Source organism: Mastigoproctus giganteus, chromosome 2 (assembly GCF_048544385.1).
Source record: "Mastigoproctus giganteus isolate SK-2022 chromosome 2, ASM4854438v1, whole genome shotgun sequence".
In the NCBI taxonomy this organism is placed as follows: domain Eukaryota; kingdom Metazoa; phylum Arthropoda; class Arachnida; order Uropygi; family Thelyphonidae; genus Mastigoproctus; species Mastigoproctus giganteus.
The window spans coordinates 125,812,200-125,837,644 of record NC_143576.1 but is presented as its reverse complement, the minus strand read 5'-3'; the positions used below and the strand labels follow the sequence as shown (position 1 = coordinate 125,837,644).

The window sequence follows — 25,445 nt, the reverse complement described above, 5'->3', positions numbered from 1 at the left end:
ATAGAAAATAGTCCAATGGAGCCAAATCCGGTGAGCAGCATGGATGCTGTAATAGCTCAAACCCATAGTACAAATACTGTGTGTGCCAGTGAATTGTCTTGATACAAGATGACTCCTTTGGCCAATTTCCCAAGCCTTGTGATCTTCAATTCCTTTCATAGATATCTCAGTAAATTAGAATAATATTTGGCATTGATAGTGGCACCTCATTCCAGGAAATCAACCACAATCACACCCTATGCATCCCAGAAGACTGATGCCATGACTTTCCCAGCTAACTTACCCAAAACTTTTTAGAAAGGGGAAAAGAGAGATTCAATTGTTCTTTTGTTTCCATGTTTTATCCATAGTGATACCACCCCAAAACTGAGCTTCGTAGCTTCAAAATGCTGTGTAATCTTTTGATAACACCTCACTCTTTCCCACTTTTGATCTGCATTTAGTGCTTTTAGGGACCCACCTCAAGAGAGGGCACCTCTGTGGCCAGGTGGGCAGGAACAGCGGTCCATAGCACACGCTTCTTGATTAGACCGGGGTTCGAGCCCATGACCACCAAATAAGGAGGATGCGGAAAGGTCAGGGAATGACCACCACATATCCCCGGAGCAATATGGCTTTAGTTGCTAATGCTCCTAAAAACCAAATAACAACAACCACCTCAAGAGAAAGTTTCTTCATTCCTAAAACATTCACCACAGTATTGTGAGCTGCTTGTGGGAGACATTGAATGTTGTCTTCAATGTGCTTCAGTGTTATTCTGTGGTCTTGCATAATCAAGTCATAAATCTCATCCACATTTAGCATTAGTAGAGGCATACGATGCAAGAAAGCAAGCTTATTCAGCATCAGCCAAAAAAAAAAAAAAAAAAAAAACCTTCCCATTTCACCCATCCATTTGTTCCAAATTTTGTCTCATTCTGCCTTGAATTTATTTAAGCTATCAACTTCCACAACGACAGATGGAAGTTTGTTCCAGAAATCAACTATCCGTTGGCTAAAGGAAAATTTCCACACATCTATTCAATAACTGTCTTTCCTCAATTTCAGTTTATGTCCCCTCAGGTTTGTAATCTGAGCAACAGGAAGAATCCCATCAGCATTGAGCATGTTCAATTTATTCAAGGCCTTATACACCTCAATCAGATCACCTCGCAGGTGTCTAGTCTCCAGATGCTGCAATTTGTACAACTTAAGCCTTTCTTCATAAGACCATCCCTTTGTTCCTCTCACCATTCTTGCCCTTCTCTGTACTCATATAGCAACTCTACATCCTTCCTAAAATGAGGCTTCCAGACACACACACACACTTGTGCATACTTGTTTTAATGCTTCCAACATGCTTCTGTACTCAACAGGGGCAATACTTAGTTATCTGGGGTCATAGCAGATATTAACTTGGGGAAGATTTAATTTCCATGTCTTTCTCCCTGAAACTGAAAGATAGAAGTCACTCTTTCTTTGATTTATAAATGCAGTCAACATCAGTTGCACCACTTGTTGGTTGCAACATCAGTTGCAACCAAACAGATATGGGTGAGTCTTACTTTTTATTCCAACTACCTAATATCTATAAAGCCATATTTATTAAGATCTTACTCCTGGGGCCCCTAAAACTTCACATTCTTCAGTTTCCATAAAGGTTCCACATTCATTAAAAAAAAAAAAAAACACACAGATCGTCACTTTTTACTATCCAGAGTGGAGAGAAAAACTAGCAGCAAAATACCACACTTATGTATGATCAAAGCAGCACCTGAAAGCATCTTCTTCCCCTCCCTTTTGGCACCCAGGACATGGTCTATGAGGTATCCTGCTGAAATAGCAAGACATGTAAATACAGAAGCATGGCAACCAGTGATTTATCCTTCCTTAGGCTATCAGAAAGCCATTTCAGTGATAAAGCTCCTCATACTAAAACTAGTTAATCCACCCTTCATAACCTTTTTTGGTAGCCATTTCTGTTTAGGGGTGCCAAAAACCCTAGGGCACGCTTGCATAGCACTGTACCATCTTAGTGGTGTGGTTAGCAGCACATGGCCTATCATTATCCTACAGCATGATGATACCAACCTTGTTAAGGAAATCACACAAGAAATGCATCCTTATATTCTCTAATCACTGTTTTCATTATATAACAGTGTGTTACTAGTTGACTATCTAACTATACTTTACTAGTACTATGGATAGTGACCATATTTCCAGCGGTTCTGCCATGTGTAACGAGGCAAAATGATACACAAGTTGTACAATCTTTTGATCTGTGAGTAAACACATACAGATGCACTCCCTTCACCTGGTTAAACCCTCCTGCAAAACATGATTTTTCATACACAACATCAGATTCTTTGTTACATATGCCAGGAATATAAATATTCTTGACATCTTAATTACTTCTTCTGTATTCCAAATTGAAGATATTACCTGTATTCCCATTATGCTGTGAAAATGTACTGTAACAGCAAAATTACTGGTTTTTGTACAAACCAGCATTTTATCTGCAAAAAATTTGGATAAATGATGTCCGGACATCACAGTAATAACTAGCCTCTGCCACTTACAGGACATAGTAATCTGCATAATAAATATTTATGTTAAGCATGTATTACATCAGAGTATAAATTATTTTCTTACAGTTATTGAGAAAAAATCCTGAACGCAGGCTGGGTGCAAGTGAGAGAGATGCTGAGGATGTAAAGAAACAAGCTTTTTTTAGGGTTTGTATTAAATTTTATTTCATTATTATTTCATTTTGGTTATGCTAATGTAGCATTATTTCTAAAATGAGGTTTTTTGCAAGGTATTGTTTTATTAACTTTTATTAAAGTTAATAATATTAAATTATAATATTTTGTATTACAATACAATTATTATGAATTATACATTTGTATAATAGATGGACAAGTTAGTGCAAAGCATTGTTTTAGTTTGTAGTAAATCACCGAAATAGGCAAAATGGCATAGTTTTTGTTACATCTCATATTGTGAATGCCTTCACAACAAGTTGGCAGTTCTTTCACTGCTTTGAATCAGAATGCTTCTCTGGTAGAGAAAACTAAGGTTACTTAATATCAGTGCATACCACTACCCAGGTGGCACCATTTCGAAGCTTGTTGGGTTCTCATGTGGGCGAGGTGCCCCAGTGAAATAATGAGAACAACCCGTTTTTTTTTTTTTTTTTTTTTTATGAAAACCCCAAACACGAAAGGTATCAAAACCTATAGTACTTAGTACCGTGCATGGGTTGAAGGAGAAGTATGGGGCAAGGGGATGCCGGAAACTTTGCTCTAGAGACTAAACATGGGTTTCGCCACTTCAAGCCTCCAACAAGCAAAGTGGTGGTATTTCACCGGTTGATGAAAGTCATCTACACTCCACAAGATGCCAGATGGTATACAATAATAAAGTACCGGAAAGGGTTTAGGTCTGAAAGCATCAGACTACAGAAACTTTACTATTCAAACAAGTTAGTGTGAAGCATCACTTTAGTTCATAGTAAATCACTGAAGTAGGTGAAGTGGCATCGTTTTTGATGCATCTCATATTGTGAATGCCTTTACAAGTTGCCTGTTATTGCATTACCTCAAGTAAGCAATGCTTCCCCAAGAGAGAAGACTAATATTACTTATTCTTGGCAGGTGCCACCACTTAGATACCACCGTTTTGAAGCTTATTGGCCTCTCATTGGTGGGCAGGTAGGTACACAATTGATACAGTGAGTGGCAACCCAGTTATGAAGCTTAACTGCACAATATGAGAGATCCCAGAGGGTGTTCATTAGCATTAGTAGAGGCATTTGATGCAAGAAAGCAAGCTTATGCAGCATCAGCCAAAAAAAAAACCCACATCCACTTCACCCCTCTGTTCGTTCAAAATACCTGTCCAGCTGAGCCTTAAACTTATTTAGGCTATCAACCTCCACTACAAGGGATGGAAGTCTGTTCCACCAACCAACCACCCGCTGGCTAAAGGCAAATTTCCGCACGTCTGTCCTACATCTGTCTTTCCTCAATTTGAATTTATGCCCTCTCAGGTGATTATTCTTAGCTAGCGGAAGAATCCCATCAGCATTGAGCATGCTCAAACCATTCAAGGCTTTATACACTTCTATCAGATCACCTCGCTGGTGCCTAGTCTCCAGACATTGTAATTTCTAAAACTTAAGCCTTTCTTCATAAGAGCACCCCTTTGTTCCATTCACTAATCTTGTTGCCCTTCTCTGTACTCGTTCCAGCGGCTCTACATCCTTCTTGAAATGAGGCCTCCAGACCTGTATACAGTACTCTAGGTATGGCCTGACCATTGCCTTATACAAGGGAATAATCACCTCCTTATCCCTGCTGGAAAAATTCCTGTATATCATAGACAATACTCCATGAGCTACTCTTGCAGCCCATCTGCACTGCTCAGAGAACTTCATGTCTGCCTGCACAACCACCCCCAAGTCCCTTTCATTCTCTACCACTGTCAGTGTAGTACCACAGAGTTGATACGTTGCTCTGGGGTTGCTGTTTTCCATGTGTAGTACTTTACATTTGTCAATGTTAAACTTCATTTGCCACCTCTCAGCCCATCTGCTCAACCTTTCCAGATCCTGTTGCAGCAGCATAGTGTCAGTAGTGTTCTTGACAACCCTGCCAACCTTTGTATCGTCTGCAAACTTGGACATTAAGCCCGATATACCATCATCAATATCATTTATAAATACAGAAAACAATAATGGACCCAACACTGAGCCCTGAGGGACTCCACTAATAACATCAGTCCACGATGAGCATTGTCCATTGATTACCACTCTCTGTCTTCTCCCCCTCAACCACCCCTTTATCCATAGCAGCAATTTGCCTCCAATGTCACACTGCTCCAATTTGTGTAGCAGTCTTCCATGTGCAACAGTATCAAAAGCCTTTCTAAGATCCAAGTATATAATATCAAAGCTATTCCCTGCATCCAGTTCTTTTGTGACTGCATCATAGTATCCAATCAAATTGGTCAGGCAAGACTTCCCCTTAACAAAACCATGCTGTGTCCGAGCTATAACTGAAGTCTTGTCTAAATGATCCTGCAGTGCTTCTTTAACCAGTGCCTCCATTAATTTTCCTGGAACAGAAGTTAAGCTCACAGGTCTATAATTACTTGTGTCAGCCTTTGATCCTCCTTTGTGAATTGGAGTCACATTTGCACATTTCCAGTCTATGGGTATCTCCCCTGAGTCCAAGGAAGCTCTCATAATTATGGCTAAGGGTTTGCTTACTTCCTTTACTGCCTCCTTTAATATAACTGGATAGATCCCATCCACTCCGGGTGCCTTTCTTGTGTTTATCTTCAACAGTTTCTCCTCCACTTTACTCCCAGTTATTTCAAGATTCTGTAGCTTACTGCTAGAGTTGAATACACCTCTGGCATTCCCCTCGCTGAATAACTTCTCATGTGTGAACACCGATGCAAAATATTCATTTAGTTTGTTAGCTACCTGAGCAGGATCATCAACAGTTGACCCATCAATATCAAGTGGACCAATCTGATTCATCCTCTTCCTTCTAGAGTTTACACAAGTAAAGAACTCTTTGCTGTTTTTCTTTGCATCCCTTGCCAATGATTTCTCGTAATCTGCCTTCGCCTGCCTAACCTCCTTTGTAACTTGGTTGCATATCAACTTGTATCTATCATAGGCTTCTGTGTCATGTGTTAATTTGTAAGTATCCCATGCATTTTTCTTCTCTGCCATATGCCTCATTAGTTCATCTGACATCCATTTAGGCCTAAACCTTGAACAGTATTTCTTAGTTGGTATGTAAAGCCTAGTAGCTTCGAAGATAAGTTCTTTGAATGCTTCCCATTTTGAATTTGCTGTTGGTAACATCATCAGTTAGTCCCACTGTATAGAATTTAAATACTGTCTCAGTCCATCGTAGTCACCTTTACGGAAGCAATAACCCTTCCCTTTACCCCTAATGGTAGTTACCTCTTTGAGTAAATCCCACTTCAGCACACTGTGATCACTGCCACCTAGTGGTTCATTTATCTGCAGATTCTTAATGCATGAAGAATCACTGCTGATAATCAAATCAAGAGTATTACTCCCTCTAGTTGCCTCCCGAACATGCTGATGTAGAAAACAATCATCCAATAAATCCACAAAAGCCCTGCTAGTGTGTGAGTGAGCAGCCCCCAAATTCCAGTCAATATCTGGGAAATTAAAATCTCCCATTATAAGACTCTCTGATTTACTGGCCCACTCTATTTCCCTGTAGAGTTTCTTATTATACTCATCAGAGTCATTAGGCCTATAGCACACTCCTACTCTCAATTTTGATCTCCCAATGCTTATGTCACACCAAACTGACTCAACACTGCACTGTCCAGCGATGTCGACTGGCTTCACTTCCTTGGTTTTTATGTATTTCTTAACTAATAGCATAACCCCTCCCCCTTCCTATCCTGTCTATCCTTTCTGTAGACGTTGTACTCCCCAAATTCCAGTTCTGCATCCCTTATATCTGTGTGACACCACGTCTCTGATATCCCAACAATATCTGCCTTTGATGTTTTGAGCAATACCTCAAATTCATCAAATTTATTTACTAAACTCCTAGCATTGGTGTACACGCAAGTATACCTGCACCTGTTTCTATTCTTAGCTACCCTAACACAACCCATGTGTTTACTTGTACCGCAATGGCTCCCAGCAGTCTATGAAATATCATGCATCTTGTTTTTCAGGCTTCTGCTCATTCTAATAGAAGCAGTGCAAGAATCTCTTTCACCTCTGCCAGTGGCTACTGTCAATCTATTGGTCTTTGTTTCCCCCCAAGCTAGCAGTTTTCCGACTCACCTAACACTGCCTCGATAGCATCAGCAAATATTCTTGCACCCTTTCTATTTAAGTGTATCCCATCCCTGTAGAAGCAATCTCTCCTGTTAACAAGTACAGTCCAGGCTGAAAAAAATTTTACCCCTTGAGGCTTGCACAATCTTTCCAGGGCCGAATTGATCGACAAGGCTCTCATCATATACTCCCTCCTATCGTGCCTGGTCTGTAGTAAAGTATTCATGTTCAACAGAAAATACTCTCTCTCTCTCTCTATGAACATAAATTTGTTATCCACTTCTGCTGAATTCATAGTCACATTGGGATAGGGAGAAAAGGAAAGAAAAACTGTGCTTGGAATAATTTCTGCAAGTATACCCTTACTACACTGGTTGACAAAATCAACAGAACAAAATATTTTTCTTGAATATTTTGTTGTGAACAGTGTTGCTGAAGGTGAATATTTCATATAATAGGCATCCCGGCCTGCAAGTTCAGAGTATCCAATAGAAATCAATTTACCGTCTTACACAGCTGTACATTATGCAAATTATTCATGCCTATAAAAACAAGGGTTGCAGCCACATCACTTCATTTCTGTTTTTTGGCTTGCTCAGTGTGATAGCCACATCTCCACTACTCAGGATGGCAAGTCATCGTTATTTAGATGATTCTTTGAAATGGCAGGCCATTGGATGATTTGAAGCCAGGCAGTCTCAAGTAGAGGTGGCTCTTTGGCTTAATGTGTTGTCTCAGCATTGTGGAAGCAGTTTCAGGAAACAGGAGCTATTACAAGAAAAGCTGGCCAAAGTCGCCTGAGGGCTATATCAGCCAGAACAGGCTATCTGTCTTTGACAGCAAGATGGAACCCCACGATGTCATGTCATCAACTGTCACTTGATGTTGTGCCATGGCCACAGGTGAAAACATTTCCAACTGGACTTGTTAAGAAGGCGCAATTTGAGTGGACTCTATGCAAGGAAACCAGTGGTTTGTATCCCATTAAGCTCATCAAAACTTGTGTGATGAACATAACTCAGAGCCCTGACAAATGGGGTACAGTTCTATTCTCTGATGAGTCCCATTTTAGCCTACAAACAGATTCTAGACGTTATTTCATCTGGAGACAATGAGGAATGTGGTACCATCCTTCCAACATCAGAGAAAGGGATACTTACAGTGGAGGCAGTGTTCTCGTGTGGAAGGAATAATATTTGACAGGTACTCTCAAAAATATTCCAAAATGAGCATTTGCAATCTCTATACAGTTTTGATAAACACTACAATTATGGCTGAAATGTTATCAGAAGCCCTCAATTTCCTTCAATTTATCATTTTAAATGGAAAACAAAATGAAAAGTTCACCAGGTGCAAACTAATATTTAGTTGAACCGCCTCTGGCCCTGATGACAGCAGCACACCATTAAGGCATTGACAAGATCAGTTTCCCTCTTTTAGGGTACCATAACTGCATAGAGGTACTGAGAACAGATCCTTGAATCCTATGTGCAACGTTTTAAGGTGCTGTTGGTCCAGGTTTTCTGTTCATGCATGACAATGCCACTGCATTTAAAGCTGAAGTGGTGAAGGAATATCTTGAAACTGAAAATATCCAACTACTGCCATGCCAGTGTACTTAGGAGTAATGATGGATGAGAGACTAACTTTTCTGCCCCATGATAAATGTATTAAAGAAAAGATTAAAATTTTATATTCAAAATTAAGAATTGTGAGAGTAGAATGGGGTGTGAAAGGATGGCCACTTAACTTGCTATATAACTGCACTTTTGTGCCAATTATTACATATGCTGCTGGTGCCTGGGGGTACAAAGCAGAACATAGCTTAATTAAAAAACAACTAATATCAGCTCAGAGGCAAGCTCTTCTAGCAGTAACCCGAGCATGCTGGACTGTTTCCAGTGTTGCATTGCAGGTACTTTCAGGTAAAGAACCTGCAGATTTAATCATAATAAGGAAATGTCTTGAATATGCTATGGTCAGGAATTATCCTATAAAAAAAAAATGGGAATTCAGTTGTGCCCTATTGAAGGAAAAGAATATGATAAAAAAAAAAAGATATAAAAACAGAGAGAAGAACTGTTTCATGGCAGGAGCGATGAAACAGTTCCAAGCAGGGGAGGGTTACAAATTTTTGCCTTTTGTGACTACAATGAAAGAAAGCAAAGAATGGCAGGGTATGGGTTTGCACGAGGGCATGGGCTAAGAGCTAGATTAAGTGAACTGGGACTAGAACCATCTCTGGCTTATGTCTCTGTGGAAATTGGAAACTTCAGAATACTTACTGTGGCACTGTAGATATTATCAGATAACTCATAGGAAAATGTATGAAGAATTAAAAGTGCAGTTTCTGTAGCCATGCAAAGTATTTGCAAGTTTTTGAAAAAAAGGCAACTTATTATGGCGGGATTAAGAAATCAATGTAAATATGTGAATTTTTGCTCTAATATATGTGGGTTATACTGCGTGTATTTCTTATGAAAAATTATAATGTATAAGTGTGTGTATTTATTATATAAAGTACACTATATTTTTATGGAAATATTTTATAGAATTTAAATAATATGGTTTTAATTAATTTATCTTGAATTTTAAGTTTTAGGTTTACAAATTAATATATAATTAATTAATATAAATATATTTATATTAATATATAATATAAAATTAATACAAATGAATATTTATCCTTTTAAGAGATTGTAAATATGTAATATATAAATATGTTTTGTTTGTTGTTTGTTTATTTTGGTTTTTAGGAGCATTAGCAACTAAGGCCATATTGCTCCAGGATATGCGGTACCTTTCCGCATCCTCCGTATTTGGTGGTGACGGGCTCGAACCCCGGTCTAATCAAGAGGCGTGTGCTACGCACTGCTGCTCCTTCCCACCTGGCTACGGAGGCGCCATATAAATATGAGATATATGATTGTTGTATATATGAAAATAAATAACTTGCATATACAGGGTGACTCACTACCAGTGCGACAAACTTGCAGGAGGTGTACGGGGGCACAAAGACAAATTGGAATCACATAGCATTGCAGGGTCCGAAATGCCTTCGTCATGCGGTAGAGGACGTTGAACGGGAGGTCGCATGAACAGCGATCCCACTGGAAGTCAGCATTTGCGAACCGTTTCTGTTGAAGAAACCAAGTAGCAAAAGTCCTCCGGAGTGTGGATAATCTGCAGGCGTCCAATGATTGGACGCATTGCAGATGGTATGAACTCATTTGGATTGTTGACAGTATCCTCCATACAGTGGATTGAGAAATACCCAATCGTTGGCCTATCGCTCGAGTACTCGTACTCAGATTGCCTTCTGCAAGACGTAGGACATTCTCCTCATTGTCTGGCGTCCTCGTCGTTCGCTCTCGATTCATGGTACCTCTCGTGAAACAACCAGTCTCACGTAACCTTCTGTGCACATGGGCGAAAATCGTATGATGAGGAGCACGCCTGTGTGGGAAACACTCCTGGTACAAGTGCAGAGCGGCGCGCCCGTTACAGTCCGCAGTTCCATACGCGAGGTGCATGTCGGCCAGTTCAACGTTTGAATAGTCGTCCATCCTACTGCCTCGGGAACCAGTTCGCAAATGCTGACTTCCAGCGGGATCGCTGTTCACGCGACCTCCCGTTCAACGTCCTCTACCGCATGACGAAGGCATTTCGGACCCTGCAATGCTATGTGATTCCGATTTGTCTTTGTGCCCCCTACACCTCCTGCAAGTTTGTCGCACTGGTAGTGAATCACCCTGTATGTTTGTATATGTATGTATGATAGTTTATACGGTTTTAATTAATTTATTTTGAAGATTTACATTTTAGGTGTACAGGTTTACAATTAAATGTATTCTTTTAGGAGATTTTGAATACGTATATGTATATGATTGTTTATTATACAGTGCACACACAATGCTTTATGGGACAAATTTATGGAATTTATATAATATGTTTGAGTTATTTATTTTTCGAGGATGAAATTTTAAACATGATAACCTTACCTGGATGTTGTTTATATGGCTTATTGGGCTGCACGAATAATTTTTTTTTTTTTTTTTTTTTTTGTTTTTTGTTTTTTGTAGTTCAGGATCAGGGTGGAGAGCAAGTGATGAGCTCTCCACCCTGATCCTGAACTACAAATAAACACTACTCCAATCCCACTTGTTAACACGATTAGATATCTTAGACTAATATTAGACGTATATTTATAAATAATAACTGTAACATGAATGAGCCAAAGGCTCAGGTAACATTGAACTGCCATGGATAGCACAGTCACCAGAATTAAATCTGATTGAACAACTAATATCTTGGGAGTTGCATTGCATGCCAACAGCCGACTCCCCAGTCATTTGCTGAGCTAAGATCTGCACTGGTGAAAGGATGGGATTTGTTGCCACAGAATCTTATAGCCATTTATAAACCCTTATATCAAATATGGTTCACCACTCTCATGCTTGTTTAGCCATTGGAGGGAATCATGTACTGTACTGATGTCATGTGGCCTTTTTGGTAATTCTTATGCAACCCTTATAAATGTCCCTTATACCTGTCTGAAGTTTTTCTCATCTCCTCATTTCATCGTTATTCTATGGTACACCACCATACCAAATTTTTTCTCCCTTCATCGCAAGCTGTGCGAGTCACACCACGTTTTCTGTGTTCTGTTAATTTTGTTGAGCAGCATCATAATCTAATTGCTTCTATAAGACAAAGCTAAAGTAATAAAAATTAGGTGGAAAGCAGAACGTGATGCATGTGTTTCATTTGCTTCAACTATCACCAAAGATACTGACACAAGACTCATATAGAGAAGAATACAGGTGGTAAATGGCAGATTCCTTCAACTACTCTCTCCAATACTTCACTGGATAGAGAAAGACCTGTCTACTTCTGAAGAAGTTACTAATGCATTAGCAGAATCATTCTCTACTTCTGCTTCCAGTGCCACTGCCTCCTTTTGGCACATCAAAGGACAGTATAAAATCAGCTTCTCCAATCCCCCCCCCCTCTCTCTCTCTGAAAGCCGAATCTCATATCTGCAATGCATTTGTCGTGAAACATCTAGTCATAGTCAGCTTATATTAAAGCCATTTGACACTACCTTGCATCATGCCATTATTATGGATCTTTACTATCTAGAACTAATGTAATGGTCCATTGCCCAAAATAATTCAAAATTTCCTGCACTTGCATTCTTTTCAGTCTGATATCAAAACACACTAGATCTCACATTCAAGAGGAAGAAGTCCCACAGGAATTGATAATTTGTGCAACTTGATTCAAAATTCAAGTCTGCAACACAAGATATACCAAAAAATGTTGAGGCTTATGTGAATACTGACAACCTTACCATTTGCTGTCAGTCTAGAAGTAAGAACACTATCAAACAGCAGCACCAACTCCCCACAACCAAAATAGGATCCTGGACCTCGTGCAGTGGTTACCAACTAGCGACAAAAAAATCCACCATCCACTTTTTGCAAGTGATGAGCTCTCCACCCTGATCCTGAACTACAAATAAACACTACTCCAATCCCACTTGTTAACACAATTAGATATCTTAGACTAATATTAGACAGCAAGCTAGATTTAAAAACTCTCGTCAGTCATTTACAAACTACTTGTCTAAAGCATTTGAATATACTTCACTCAGTCTTGTCCATGTCATGGGGAGCTGATTGGTATACCTTACTGCATATTTAGGTATCCATTCATGCCTAGATTATGGTTGCACAGTACATGGCTCTGCCAGGAGCAGTACTTTACAATGGCTAAATGTCATCCAGCACAGCAGTCTCTGCTGGATAACACTGCCCTGGGAGCTTTCAGAATTTCACCAATCCAAAGTCTTGATATTAGCATTAGCATATGATGCAAGAAAGCAAGCTTATGCAGCATCAGCCAAAAAAAAAAAAACACTCCCATTTCACTCCTCCATTCGTTCCAAATCCTGTCCAGCTCAGCCTTAAATTTATTTAAGGCTGTGACTACCAAATACAGAGGATGCCGAAAGGTCAGGGAATGACCACCGCATATCTCCAGAGCAATATGGCCTTAGTTGCTATTGCTCCTAAAAACCAAATAACAGCAACAACAACAACAACCCCATGCCCATAAAGTATATTAGCATTAGAATTAGTAGTGGCAAGTGATGCAAGAAAGCAAGCTTATACAGCAGCAGTCAAAAAAAAATAGGAAAAAAAATGAGCATTGTTTTATTTATGTGACAACTAATGATATTAAATTAACAACATAATGTGATGATTTGTTGGTAAATATAAGACTATGCTAGAAAATTGCTGCTAGTTAGAACAGAGTGTATATTTGCCTGCAAGGCTTCATGGGAAAATAATTGTTATCAGCCTTGGCCCACACTTCAGTTCAAACAAACCTATTTTATGCAGTAAGGACACATTTGAACAAAGATGGTGCAAAGATTTTTGCTAGTATCATTCAGAATACTTTATGGGTTCAGGAAACTGCTAGTTTGGGGGGAGGGAGTAAGAGTAGGAGGGAGTAAGATATTGATCAAAGTAATGCATGCTTTTTTGTTGCTGCTATAGTCAATTTTGACAAAATGTACCAATGATAGCACTGTTTCAAATGTCCTGGTAGCAGATGCTCGAGAAATTAACTTAAAAACCTTCAAGGTGTGTACCGGGTTAGTAAACTGTACAAGAACACTTATCCTTAACTAAAAAAAAAAAATCTACAGTAATATTGTAGGTGTCATCATCAATAATATGACTGAATTTGAACTCTTGGCTAGGACATTTAACACTGATATAATAGGGCTAAAGGAAATAAGGTGTGTTCGTGTCAGATGGCACATGGGATTTCTCCCATCTCCGCGTGTGTTTGCTGTATCGAGGACAGTACACTGTCAAGCCAGAGACTTCAAAGTGTGTGGGCCATGTCTGTGATGTGTATATGTTGTGCCCATTGTTTGTCCGGCTTATTGGCTGCCAGGCCCCTAGTGGGGTCCGAGTTGCCCATACCTTGCCACGTGGAGGCTAGCCGGGTGTGTCCAGTATCACAAAAAGTTGCTCTGGTGGTCCTGCCACCTAGTTTCCTGGGATTTCAGTGCCTAGGACCAAAAAAAAAAAAAAAAAAAATTACTCATTTGACAATGTTTTATGGATTGTTGTTAGGAAATCGCTGGTTGGGATTGAACGCTAGAGAGATGTGTTAAAAGGCCTAATAAGTCCGGCAACATTTTGATGTTATTAAATTTAGGGCTATACGCTAGATAAAAGATAGTGTTAGTTGTCATAGAAATTTACATTAAACTGGTAGAATTTAGATGTTGATTAGAATTTGGCGGCATTGTTAAGGGGTGTACTCAGTTGGTTTAGTGGGAGGGGGAGACTGAAGACTGGGGGGGGGGGGGAACAGGAAGAATAGGGACGATAGAATAGGCATCCCCAAAGAGATTAGTGGAGACAAGCTCCACCAGGTGAAGCATAGGGAGGAGGCAAGAAGGGGAGGAGACAGAGACCTGTCTCCTCCCTCCCTTCCCTGCCTTGGGATGGGATTTTAAAGGGAACTTTAAAATCCAATCCCAAGCCATAGTATGTCTTCGTCGGTGATGGTTGTCATGTCCGTGCAGTGTCGAATCCTGTAAGAAGGTCAAGCTGCCCATCCCGCTCTGGGGGTGGGATATGTCAGTTGGCAGTGGGAATCCACCAGGTGAAGGGGTGGGAGAGAGTGCATTCTTTTTTTTCCCCCCAAAGTTTTATACACACACACACACACACACACACACATATATATATATATATGTTTTTTTTTTTTTTTTTTCACTCACACTCCATCTTTTTCTCACACACCAGGGGGGGATACAATGATGTGTAATGTAAATTTAAATACTAATTAAAACTAGGATTAGTGTACTTAACTGTACCATTTATGGTTTGTGTTCTTTTTCTCTTACACTTTCATTCATTTTTCTAGCTCTCATTTCATTTATTCGACTCTTGCTTTCTGCACTGCATTCTCTGGGCACCTCAACTTATTGTTATTCTTCAGTTTTGGTGGAGGCCTACCCACAAGTTTTTTTTTTTTTTTTTTTTGCAGGCCAGGGGAGAATGCAGTGATAGTGTTTATGTGGTTAGTAAATGTTTGTTAGTATATATAAAGTAGTGTAAGTTATTTTTAACTTTGTATTCTTTCAGCCAATTACATTTGCTCTTCCACTCATTCCCATTCACTCTCTCTTTCCCTTATGCTTTCACCAAAACAGCCATTTAATCCCTTTTACCATAATTCCTAATTCACTCAGTGCCCAAACTATTCATTCTGTGTTTCATTCATTCATTCTTCTTTCATTCTATATTGCATTCTATATTTTCAGCTAATCTGCTTCCCTGGCTGCCTGTACTTCTCCCTCCCCTACATAGTTACTTATTTGGTGTGGGGCCCAAGTTCCTACACATAGCAGGGTAGTCCTGGGGAGATTTGTCATGTCAAGTTTCTGTCAAGGCACAGAATACTGCTATCCTGACAGTTTTAAGTCATCGCCTGGGCGTGGTGAGAAACTTGGGCAGTTTTAACTATTGATTATTGTTTAATTGCTGGGGGCTGAATTGCCATTCATTGGATTGTTCTGTGCATTTTGAATACTTTCTGTGTGAAAGATGTAAAGGCTTTATAATTTTCCTCTTCTACGATGAACAGGTGTTCTTCTCCCCTGGGAAGGGGGCCAATCTGTGCTATTAGCTCTATTCTGGGGACGTCATATATTATACATTCATATAGAATGTGTGCCCAGTCTTCACTCTCACCACAGGTGCAGTTTGGTTCAACATCAGCCCTAAGGAGGTTAGTTTCACCTTTAGGGAGCCGTGACCTGTCAGTATAAATGTTGTAAAAAGCCCAGGGACAACCTGCTTAGGTGGCTTTGGGCTAACCATTGACACCCGTGGCAGAAACCGTTTGGTAACCAGACCTCTGGTTTCCTACTCCCACTTTGTTTGCCATAGCTCATGGAGCTTTGTGGCTATTCATTTTTTTTTTTTTTTTTTTTTTTTTCATCATTGAAGGTGTTGGTTGTATCAAGGGCTATCCCCAGAAATTCTGTGGGTATGCCCATTTTAAATCTATAATATAAGCCTCTTTTGGCTACTTCCAGGTAAAGTGGGAGAGCTTCGGCAGCAACTGTAGTGCAGGTGTGTTTACTGTGCGACATGCTCTGGTAATAGTGAGTAGTATTGTCCTTTGTATCGATTCTAATTTATTCCTATTTCTTACTATGGCTGAGCGGGTGAACCACGCGCCGGCTCCATAGGTGATAACAGCTAGGAACGTTGTACAGTATATGAGTTGCCGGGGCAATCATACCAGCATAATTTTTGAGTCCCCAGTCTGCTCGACTGATCCTGGCAATCATACCAGCATAATTTTTCACTTTTTTTTTTTTCACCAAGTAGATCAAATGGATATAAAAAGCTAATTTGTGGATGTCTTCTTATGTCCAAATTGCCTTTTTGAAGTATTTGTTTGGTTTTTTCAGGGCAATATTTTGAGCATGTGCATTTGTGCCCACTCCTGGAGCTGCAAGAGGGTGGCATTTGATCTTTGCTCTACAACCACTCGCATGTTACCTTTTACAAGGAAAATCATGTCATCTGCAAAGGCCAGGCTTACCACGGGGCCCAGATCGAAGGATTGAACCCTGTGGGTAGCCTTTATTCACAAGGCGTGTCAATTCCTGGAACCTTGTTTGTATTGAGACACTTCTGTCTGTAAAGTAGCTGTTTATTACCTTATAGAGGTTTTGTGGGGTATTTGCCTGGCGGAGTCTCCTAAGGACACTAGGCCACCAAAGTGAACCAAATGCCCCAGCAAAGTCAATGGAGATTTCCAGCATATATTTCTCCTCTATGTTTTTAACCGGCTAAAGGAAATGTGATGCCATCCCGAAATAGGGATGATGAGTTTCACTGTGGTATTCGTAATATTTATGAATGGATAGACAAGATAGAAGTGGTGGTGATAATGTTTCTTATCAAAAGCAGCTTGAGCACGACTAAAGCTTTCTCACATTCAGAACTTATGCATGCCAACCTAGAATCTGTGTGGTGTCTTGAAGCAAAAGTAAAATGAGATTAGGGTTATGGTACTGACCAGATGATTGTGAAAATTATTATTACACAGTGTGGCAGTTGTAAAATGAGACTGATGCTATAAAAAAAATAATGATCCCACATATGAGTAAAGTAAACTTGATTTATTCAAAGTAACTTCCTTCCACCTCCATACACTGCATGCAACGATCACGAAGCAACTGGAATGACTGGTGGAAGGCCATGACCGGGATACTATTCAATGTTCTCATCACAGCTCTTTGTATGGTATCAGCATCATCAGAATAACTGCATTGCAGTTGTGCCTTGAGCTTTGAGAATAAAAAGTAGATGTACGGGACTAAGTCTGATGAATACAGTGGGTACAATGGTATGCACACTTTTTTTTGCTGGCTAAAAACTCCCAAGGACTGATAGCCTTATGGCTTTGTGCATTGTCATGCAAGAGAAACCAACTGCTATCTTCTCCATACTGAGGCAGCACATGGCAGATTCTATTCAACAAATGTTTCTAACCATCCAGAATAGTAGGCAATATTAATACTTGTGCCACTGGGCACAAAATGTTTGTGTGCAATTCTCTTGCTATCATAGAAAATGATGAGTGTGGTTTTGATTTTTGACCTTTCTTGATGAACTTTTTTTAGCTTTGGCAGAGTTTGCTGACTTTCACTCTGCACTTTGTTGCTTTGTTACAGGGTCTTACTGAAAACACCATGTCCATTCAATTCATCACCCAAATCAAATTCAGAAAATTGGGTTTGCTTACAGCAGCATTTATGAATTCTCTATAAAGTGTCTGACTCATGCTTGTCATTGACTGTCTGCTAACAAACGTTGAACAAACCACGCATAGACCTTCATTTTCTTCAACTCCTTGGTTATTATTTGTCAAATTGTAGTTTTCTTATTAATGCAGAGATCTTAATCATGGATCATTGCACATTGTTCATTGGTGATGATTTCCTGTACCTTTTAGATCAGCTGTGATGTTTAAACCATTTTTGCTGTACCTGGATGTTCGTCGTTTTCAAGTGATTCTCTTCCATGGTTAAAACATTAATGGTCAAATTGCGACTCAAACACAATTTGAAACATTATTTGAAATATTTCAGTCACACTTTTTACCAGTGGTACACAAAACGTGATGTTTGCTCTTTGTTCCATTGTCTTTCCACAACACAGACACAGGAGAGAGATACAGTTCAGCTCACACTATGTTCTGAAATGGTGTTAATTTCCGCTGACCTTGACTGTAGTGCTTGAGGAACAATCATCCCCTTTCATTTCATGTTTACTTTTAGTAGATGGCAGCACTGGCACTTGCCTCATAACATTGTCGTTTTCCAATTGCTGCACTGTGTATTAATGGCATGGGATGCAAGAAAGTAAGCTTATAAAGCATCGGGGAAAAAAAAAAAAAAAAAATTCATCTTCACCCCTCCAATAATTTGGCTAGTTTTTTCTTGAATATATGGAATTCAGGAAAGAACTAGACAAAGATAGAAGTTTGTTCCAATAGTCAACCACCTGCTGACTGAAGGCAGACCTCTCATCCATCCTTCCTTAATTTCAATTTGTCCTCCAATGTGTGTAGTCTGAGAATGAGGAAGAATGCCATCAACATTGAGCTTGCTCAATCCATTTAAAGCCTTGAAAACCTCGATCAGATCACCTCGCAGGTACCTAGCTTTAAGACTGCGATTTGAAGAACCGAATCCTGTCTTAATAAAACCACATTTCATTCCCTTCACCAATCTTGTTGCCATTCTCTGCACCCATTCCAGCAGATCTACATCCTTCCTAAAGTGAGGCCTCCAGAACTGTATGCAGTACTCAAAATGTGGCATAACTATTGCCTTATAGAATGAGATAATCACTTCCTTGGCCCTGCTAGCAACGTTCCTGTTTATCATAGACAAAAACTCCATATGCTGCCCTGGCAGCCTGTCTGTATTGCTCAGAGAACTTCATATCTGACTACACAATTGCCCAGGTCTTTTTCATTTTCCATTGCCCTGATTGTAATACCACACAGCTGGTATGTTAATCTGGGATTACTGCTACCCATATGCAGTACCTTGCATTCATCAATGTTAAACTTCAACTGTCATTTCTCAACCCATCAGCCTAATATGTTTAGATCTTGTTGCAGCAGCTTACCTTGATTGCTGTCATTGACGACCCTGCCAACGTTTGTATCATCAGCATTGTCTGATAGACCTTCATCAATATCATTAATAAATATGGAAAACAACAATGGGCCCAGTGCGGCATCCTGCGAAATCTGCTAATAACATTAATCCGTGAAGAGCGATCTTTTATTTGCAAGAGTATTAAAAGCTTCCCTGAAATCAAAATATATGATATCAAAATAAATTTTTGCGTCCAGCTCTTTCTTTATACTCCATTAAAATATCCAGTCAGATTGTTCAGACAAGATCGCCCTTTAACAGATCCATGCTGTAACTGCAGTATAAGTGCATTCCTGCCTTTATGCTCCTGAATTACTTCTTTAACCAGAGAATCCATTATTTTTCCCAGAACAGAAGTTAAGCTAACAGATCTATAATTAATCTTATCACCCTTTGACTTCCCTTTGTTGAATTAGGATACATTTTCACATTTCCAGTCCATGGGGACCTGTCCCGAATCCAAAGATTCCCTCATAATTGTGGCTAAGGCTTTGCTCACCTTTTTTGCTGCCTCCCTTCCTCCCCAGATTTTTTTTTTTTTTTTTTTCCTTTTTCTTTTGAGCGTCAACAATTCCTCTTCCAGTTTCCTCTCGATTATCACAACATCATTAAGCTTCCTGTTAGATTCAGATGAACTTCCAAAATTCTCCTCAGTAAAGAACTCCTCATGCATGAATATAAATGTAAAATACCTATTCAGTTTGTCAGCAAACTGGGCAGGGTCATCAACAGTTAAACCATCATCATCAAGTGAACCAACATGATTCAGTTTCTTCCTTCTATTATTATAAATGTCTTTGCTGTTGTTTTTTTCTTTTGCATTCTTTGCCAGAGACTCCTTGTAATCATGCTTTGCTTCCCTAACCTTCTTTATGACATGATTAGTTTGTCTACCATGGGATTCTGTATCACCAGATAATTTATATGCATACCATGCAAATGCTTGATATGCATATAAATTATTTATCTTGTGATATAAAAATTATAAATAAATTTATAAATTATAACTTATAAATAAATAAAATATAAATTAATTTCTTCTCAGCCCACAAGTGTCATCAGTTCATCTGACATCCATTTAGATCTAAGCCTGGAATGGTATTTCTTGTAATCAGTATGAAAAGCCTAGTAGCTTCTACGATTACTTCCCTGAATGCTTTCCATTTAGCATTTGCTGCTGGCAACATCATTAGATGGTCCCATATATAGAATTAAGAACTGTATGAAACCACTGTAGTCACCCTTATGGAAGTAAATGCCCTTCTCTTTATCCTTGACAGTAGTTATGTCTTGAAATAAGTCCCACATCTGCATACTGTGATCATTGCCACCCAGAGGGCCTTTTACTGCAAGTTATTATTGCATGAAGTGTTGCTGCTAATAATCTGAAGAATATTGCTTCCTGTAGTTGCTTCTCTAACATTCTGCTTTATAAGGCAGTCATCTAAAAAATCCTCAAAAGTCTTGCTAGTGTGTATTTGAGGGACCAACCCACAAGTTCCAAGTCATTATGTGCAGGTGGTGTATCCAGGTATCATTGTAAGGGGGGTATGGCAACCCCCCTTACAATTTAACAGGTTTTTGAAGGTTTTTTGTTTTTTTTTTAGATAGACCTAGGAACACTTAGATGCACGTAAATAATGTTTGATTATCTTTATTTGAATATTACGAAAGCATATGAATAATAATACATATTAATCGCAAAAAATTACAAAAATATATTATTTACAAACATTTGGCAGTACAATGCATGGAACAAACAAGGTTATGAAATATATAAGAAAATTATAAAAGGAAAGAATAATAGAAGTACATGTATACACTAAAATTATGCATAAAATTGTTTACAAAAATTGCAAACTAGGGAAAGAAAACAATATTACACTTAAAGTAAACAAAATTCTGAAATAGATAATGAAATAAACAAAGAAAAGAAAAAAAATTACAAAAAAAAATAATTATACTTAATAACATTACAAAATTATGTTTAACTTTCTACTCTTTTATTATTGTGATTTTAAATGTTTCTTACCAACCACTTATAAAATAAAATAAAACACGGAAACTGAAATTTTGAAAACTGTGTTTACTACTATATATTTAGAATTAAAATAACTTTACAACTAAAATACATAAAATATATATATACATCGAATAAAATACATTAAAATACCGGGTTAAGAGCGATAAAACCGACCGTAGCTTTTGAAGGCTCCTTCCTTCTTCATCAGCGGTAGCTTCCTTGTACTGCAGTGCATCTTAAGTACCAGCAGGTTTACCGTCTAAATCACGTGTTTCATCGCCACATGTTCTATTCTCCTATGTACTGGTACCGGAAGTGGCTCGGGAGCTCGTCATATGAAATCGTTCATCCCTTCTGAGGATAGTAGCTTCAAAGAGGGGATGAATCGGCAAACCTTTTTCTCTATTAATGTTCTCTGTCGAATTAATCCGCAAACTCTCGAGCCACTTGCGGTCCCAGAACCTATGCGCTCGATCAGTGATGGTAGCTTCGTCCGGGGAGATCTGGTGTTGCTTCTCCCAAAAATGTTTGGCCACGGCGGACTTGCCATAATCTGCATTCCTTATTGCTCTTGTGTGCTCCCCAGACATTCTTTGAGACATCACTTTATGTAGGGGAAACAAAGCGCCGTCTCAAAGAAAGTCTGGGGGAGCACACAAGAGCAATAAGGAATGCAGATTATGGCAAGTCAGCCGTGGCCGAACATTTTTGGGAGAAGCAACACCAGATCTCCCCGGACGAAGCTACCATCACTGATCGAGCGCATAGGTTCTGGGACCGCAAGTGGCTCGAGAGTTTGCGGATTAATTCGACAGAGAACATTAATAGAGAAAAAGGTTTGCCGATTCATCCCCTCTTTGAAGCTACTATCCTCAGAAGGGATGAACGATTTCATATGACGAGCTCCCGAGCCACTTCCGGTACCAGTACATAGGAGAATAGAACATGTGGCGATGAAACACGTGATTTAGACGGTAAACCTGCTGGTACTTAAGATGCACTGCAGTACAAGGAAGCTACCGCTGAGGAAGAAGGGGAAGAAGGCAGGAGCCTTCGAAAGCTAGGTCGGTTTTATTGCTCTTAACCCGGTATTTTAATGTACAAGTACAAAGTATGTTGAGGGTCAAGCAGCACCAGGAATTTCTCCCATCTCCGCGAGTGTTCGCTGTATCGAGGGACAGTACTCTGTCAAGACCAGAGATTTAAAAGTGTGTGGATCATGTGTTGTGTGGTATGTTGTGCCCATTGTTCTTCTGGCCTATTGGCCGTCAAGTCCCTGATGGGACCCGACATTGTCCGTACTATGCCAAAGAGGAGGCTGGCCAGGCTTACCTTGAAATTTATTATACTCTGGCAGGTCCTGCCGCCTAATTTCCTGGGATTTCAGCGGCTGGGTCCTATAAAAAAAAAAAAGATAATCGCGGTGGCATAATTGCAAAATCGCTATTACAAGATAGTCTGTGGGGTTTGTTCCCCGAAATTACCATGGGGTTTTATGCTAAAATGACAAGTTCTAGAGGCCTAATGGGACGGGCAATAATTTTGGTGCTAATTTAAATTTGGATGCATGGAGCTTTCGCGGTGTATAGTCAAAGAGAAGGGTAGGGAGACTGAAGGCTGAGGGGAAGAAAGAGAAGTAAGGGGCTGATAGGGTAGATGGCCCCTGCAGTCAGTGGAGCATGCCCGTGCCCCACCAGAGGGAAAGGGGGATGGCAGGAGGAGGAGGAGAAGACAGCGAGCCATCTCCCCCCCTGCCAAGGAATAGGAGTGAAAGCAGGCTGGTCAAGATTACCAGCCCAGATCGCCATATGGCTAGGTGGCAGCAATGTGCTGCAGTCATTTCTCTGAGCTCTTCCATGGTAGTCTTGTTCAGGTTGTCAAATGCCTGTGCTGGATGAGGTTGTCTAATCGAGTTGTCACTGTGATTTCTTTTTTATTATTTTTATTTATTTATTTGTTTATTTTATTATTATTATTTTTTTTTTTTTTAGTTGGTCACTTCCAGGTCAGGTCAGGTCCAGTTACCTTATTCATGTCATGTTCATGTATTGAATGAGATTGTCACGTCAGGTGGATACATCTGTCGGTAGTCATAGAGATTGTGACTTCAGGTAGACTCAGTTGTGAGGTTTAATTCCTTGGTTGTTTCACCCTGGTGTCAGTTCGTCATCTGGGAAGGTTTCCGTGGTTGTGTAGACATTCTGCTGGTCTGCACAGTATGGTTGTTTACTGCAATGGTTGAGGCTGTGGGAGCATCCTTCTTCTTGTGAAGAGGTCCTGGGTCAGCTGCGCGAATGCCTTGTACGTGTCAACTTCAGTTATGGTGAGGTCTTCTTGATTACGGAGGTTAAGCTGTGTTCTAGTAATGAACCTGCAATAGAGGTCCTCATATAGTGGACAACTGTACATTAGGTGCTCCCACGTTTCACGTTCACTACAGAGGCAAAACGGTGTATCACTCAGTCCAAATCCTTGTAGTTTGTCTCTAATGGCCCCGTGTCCCGTCAGCAGGTAGGTGGTGTAGAGTCGTGGTGAGAGCCACGGTGGATAATTCAGGTATACCAGCCGTATTTTGGGTAGAAATTTTCTAGTTATTGCGCCTTTGCTGGAGGTCCGCCAGCAGGCCTGCCAAGTTTGTTGGAGGTAAGCGGAGAGACGTTTCCTTTCTACTTTGGGATCATTCGACAGATCTATCGTGTAGTCGAGGCATGTTGCCATTCTGCCTTTGGTCAGTTGATAGAGAAGACCATGTTTAACAATCTCCAGGTCCAGAGGGAGAGATCCCATTAGGGCCTGGAGTGCGTGGGTACTTACAGTGTTACATGCTGTCGAGATGGTTATGAGTATCTGTCGCTGCGTAGTCTCCAAGTTTTTCCGGTTCACTGCAGTGGTAGCCTTGCGATACCATATTCCAGCAGCATATGTAATCACTGGCAGGAAAATAACTTTATAGTGGAGGCTGAGGGGTTTTCCTCCTCAAACCCCATTCCTTGCGTGTGATTTGCGCAAAAAGTGCGGAGTATCCTCTAATTTTCTTCCGTAAGTGCACTATATGTGGTGTAAAGCTCAGGTTCTTGTCTAGTACGACTCCAAGGTGCTTTAATTCGGTGGTAAGCCTAATTGTGTTACCTTGTCTCTTGATTTGAGGGGGTCGTCTGGTGTCTAGGGCTCCTTTTAATAATATAGATCTTGTCTTTGAGGATGAGATCTTCAAGTTATTGTTGTTAGCCCAGTCCTCTAGAGTTTCTATTGCTCTGTTGGCGGTGTTCTCCAGTTGCGTCCTAGATTCCCCAGGCAGCATCAGAACCACATCATCCGCATAGGCTAGGGGAACGACGTCGCCGAGTTCCAGTTTCAAAAAGCCGTCTAGAACCACATTCCATACGAGTGGACCCAGGATTGAGCCCTGTGGGCATCCTCTGAATACTTCTCTTTTTACTGAACAATATGGTGCTCTAGCTGTCACGAACCTATTCGACGTGTAGGATTTGATGGTAGGTTGGCTTTCTGGAGTCTAGCCAGGACGCTTGGCCACCATAAAGTGTCAAACGCCCCACCAAAGTCTATTGCTATGACCAGAAAGTATTTCTGATCTGAGGTATTAGCATTAGCATTAGTAGAGGCATTTGATGCAAGAAAGCAAGCTTATGCAGCATCAGCCAAAAAAAGAAAAAAAAAAAAAAAACCACTTTCACTTCACCCCTCTGTTCGTTCAAAATACCTGTCCAGCTGTGCTTTAAACTTATTTAGGCTATCAACTTCCACGACAAGGGATGGAAGTCTGTTCCACCAACCAACCACCCACTGGCTAAAGGCAAATTTCCGCACGTCTACCTACATCTGTCTTTCCTCAATTTGAATTTATGCCCTCTCAGGTGATTATTCTGAGCTAGAGGAAGAATCCCATCAGCATTGAGCATGCTCAAACCATTCAAGGCTTTATACACCTCTATCAGATCACCTCGCCTAGTCTCCAGACACTGTAATTTGCAAAACTTAAGCCTTTCTTCGTAAGAGCACCCCTTTGTTCCATTCACTAATCTTGTTGCCCTTCTCTGTACTCGTTCCAGCAGCTCTACATCTTTCTTGAAATGAGGCCTCCAGACCTGTATACAGTACTCTAGGTGTGGCCTGACCATTGCCTTAGGCGCCTCCGTAGCTTGGTGGGAAGGAGCAGCAGCAGTGCGTAGCACACGCTTCTTGATTAGACCGGGGTTCGAGCCCGTCACCACCAAATACGGAGGATGCGAAAAGGTCAGGGAATGACCACCGCATATCCCGGAGCAATATGGCCTTAGTTGCTAATGCTCCTA

At 40.2% G+C, this 25,445-nt stretch overlaps 1 protein-coding gene across 1 annotated transcript in view; it reads left to right on the top strand.

Moving 5' to 3' along the window:
* The window catches only part of Pkn (serine/threonine-protein kinase N), a 718,384-nt gene that overhangs the window by 598,700 nt on the left and 94,239 nt on the right, over window positions 1-25,445 (top strand). The window contains exon 19 of the mRNA XM_090368665.1: window positions 2,634-2,714. Coding sequence (XP_090224791.1) covers window positions 2,634-2,714 — 81 coding nt within the window. The remainder of the gene's footprint in view (window positions 1-2,633; window positions 2,715-25,445) is intronic.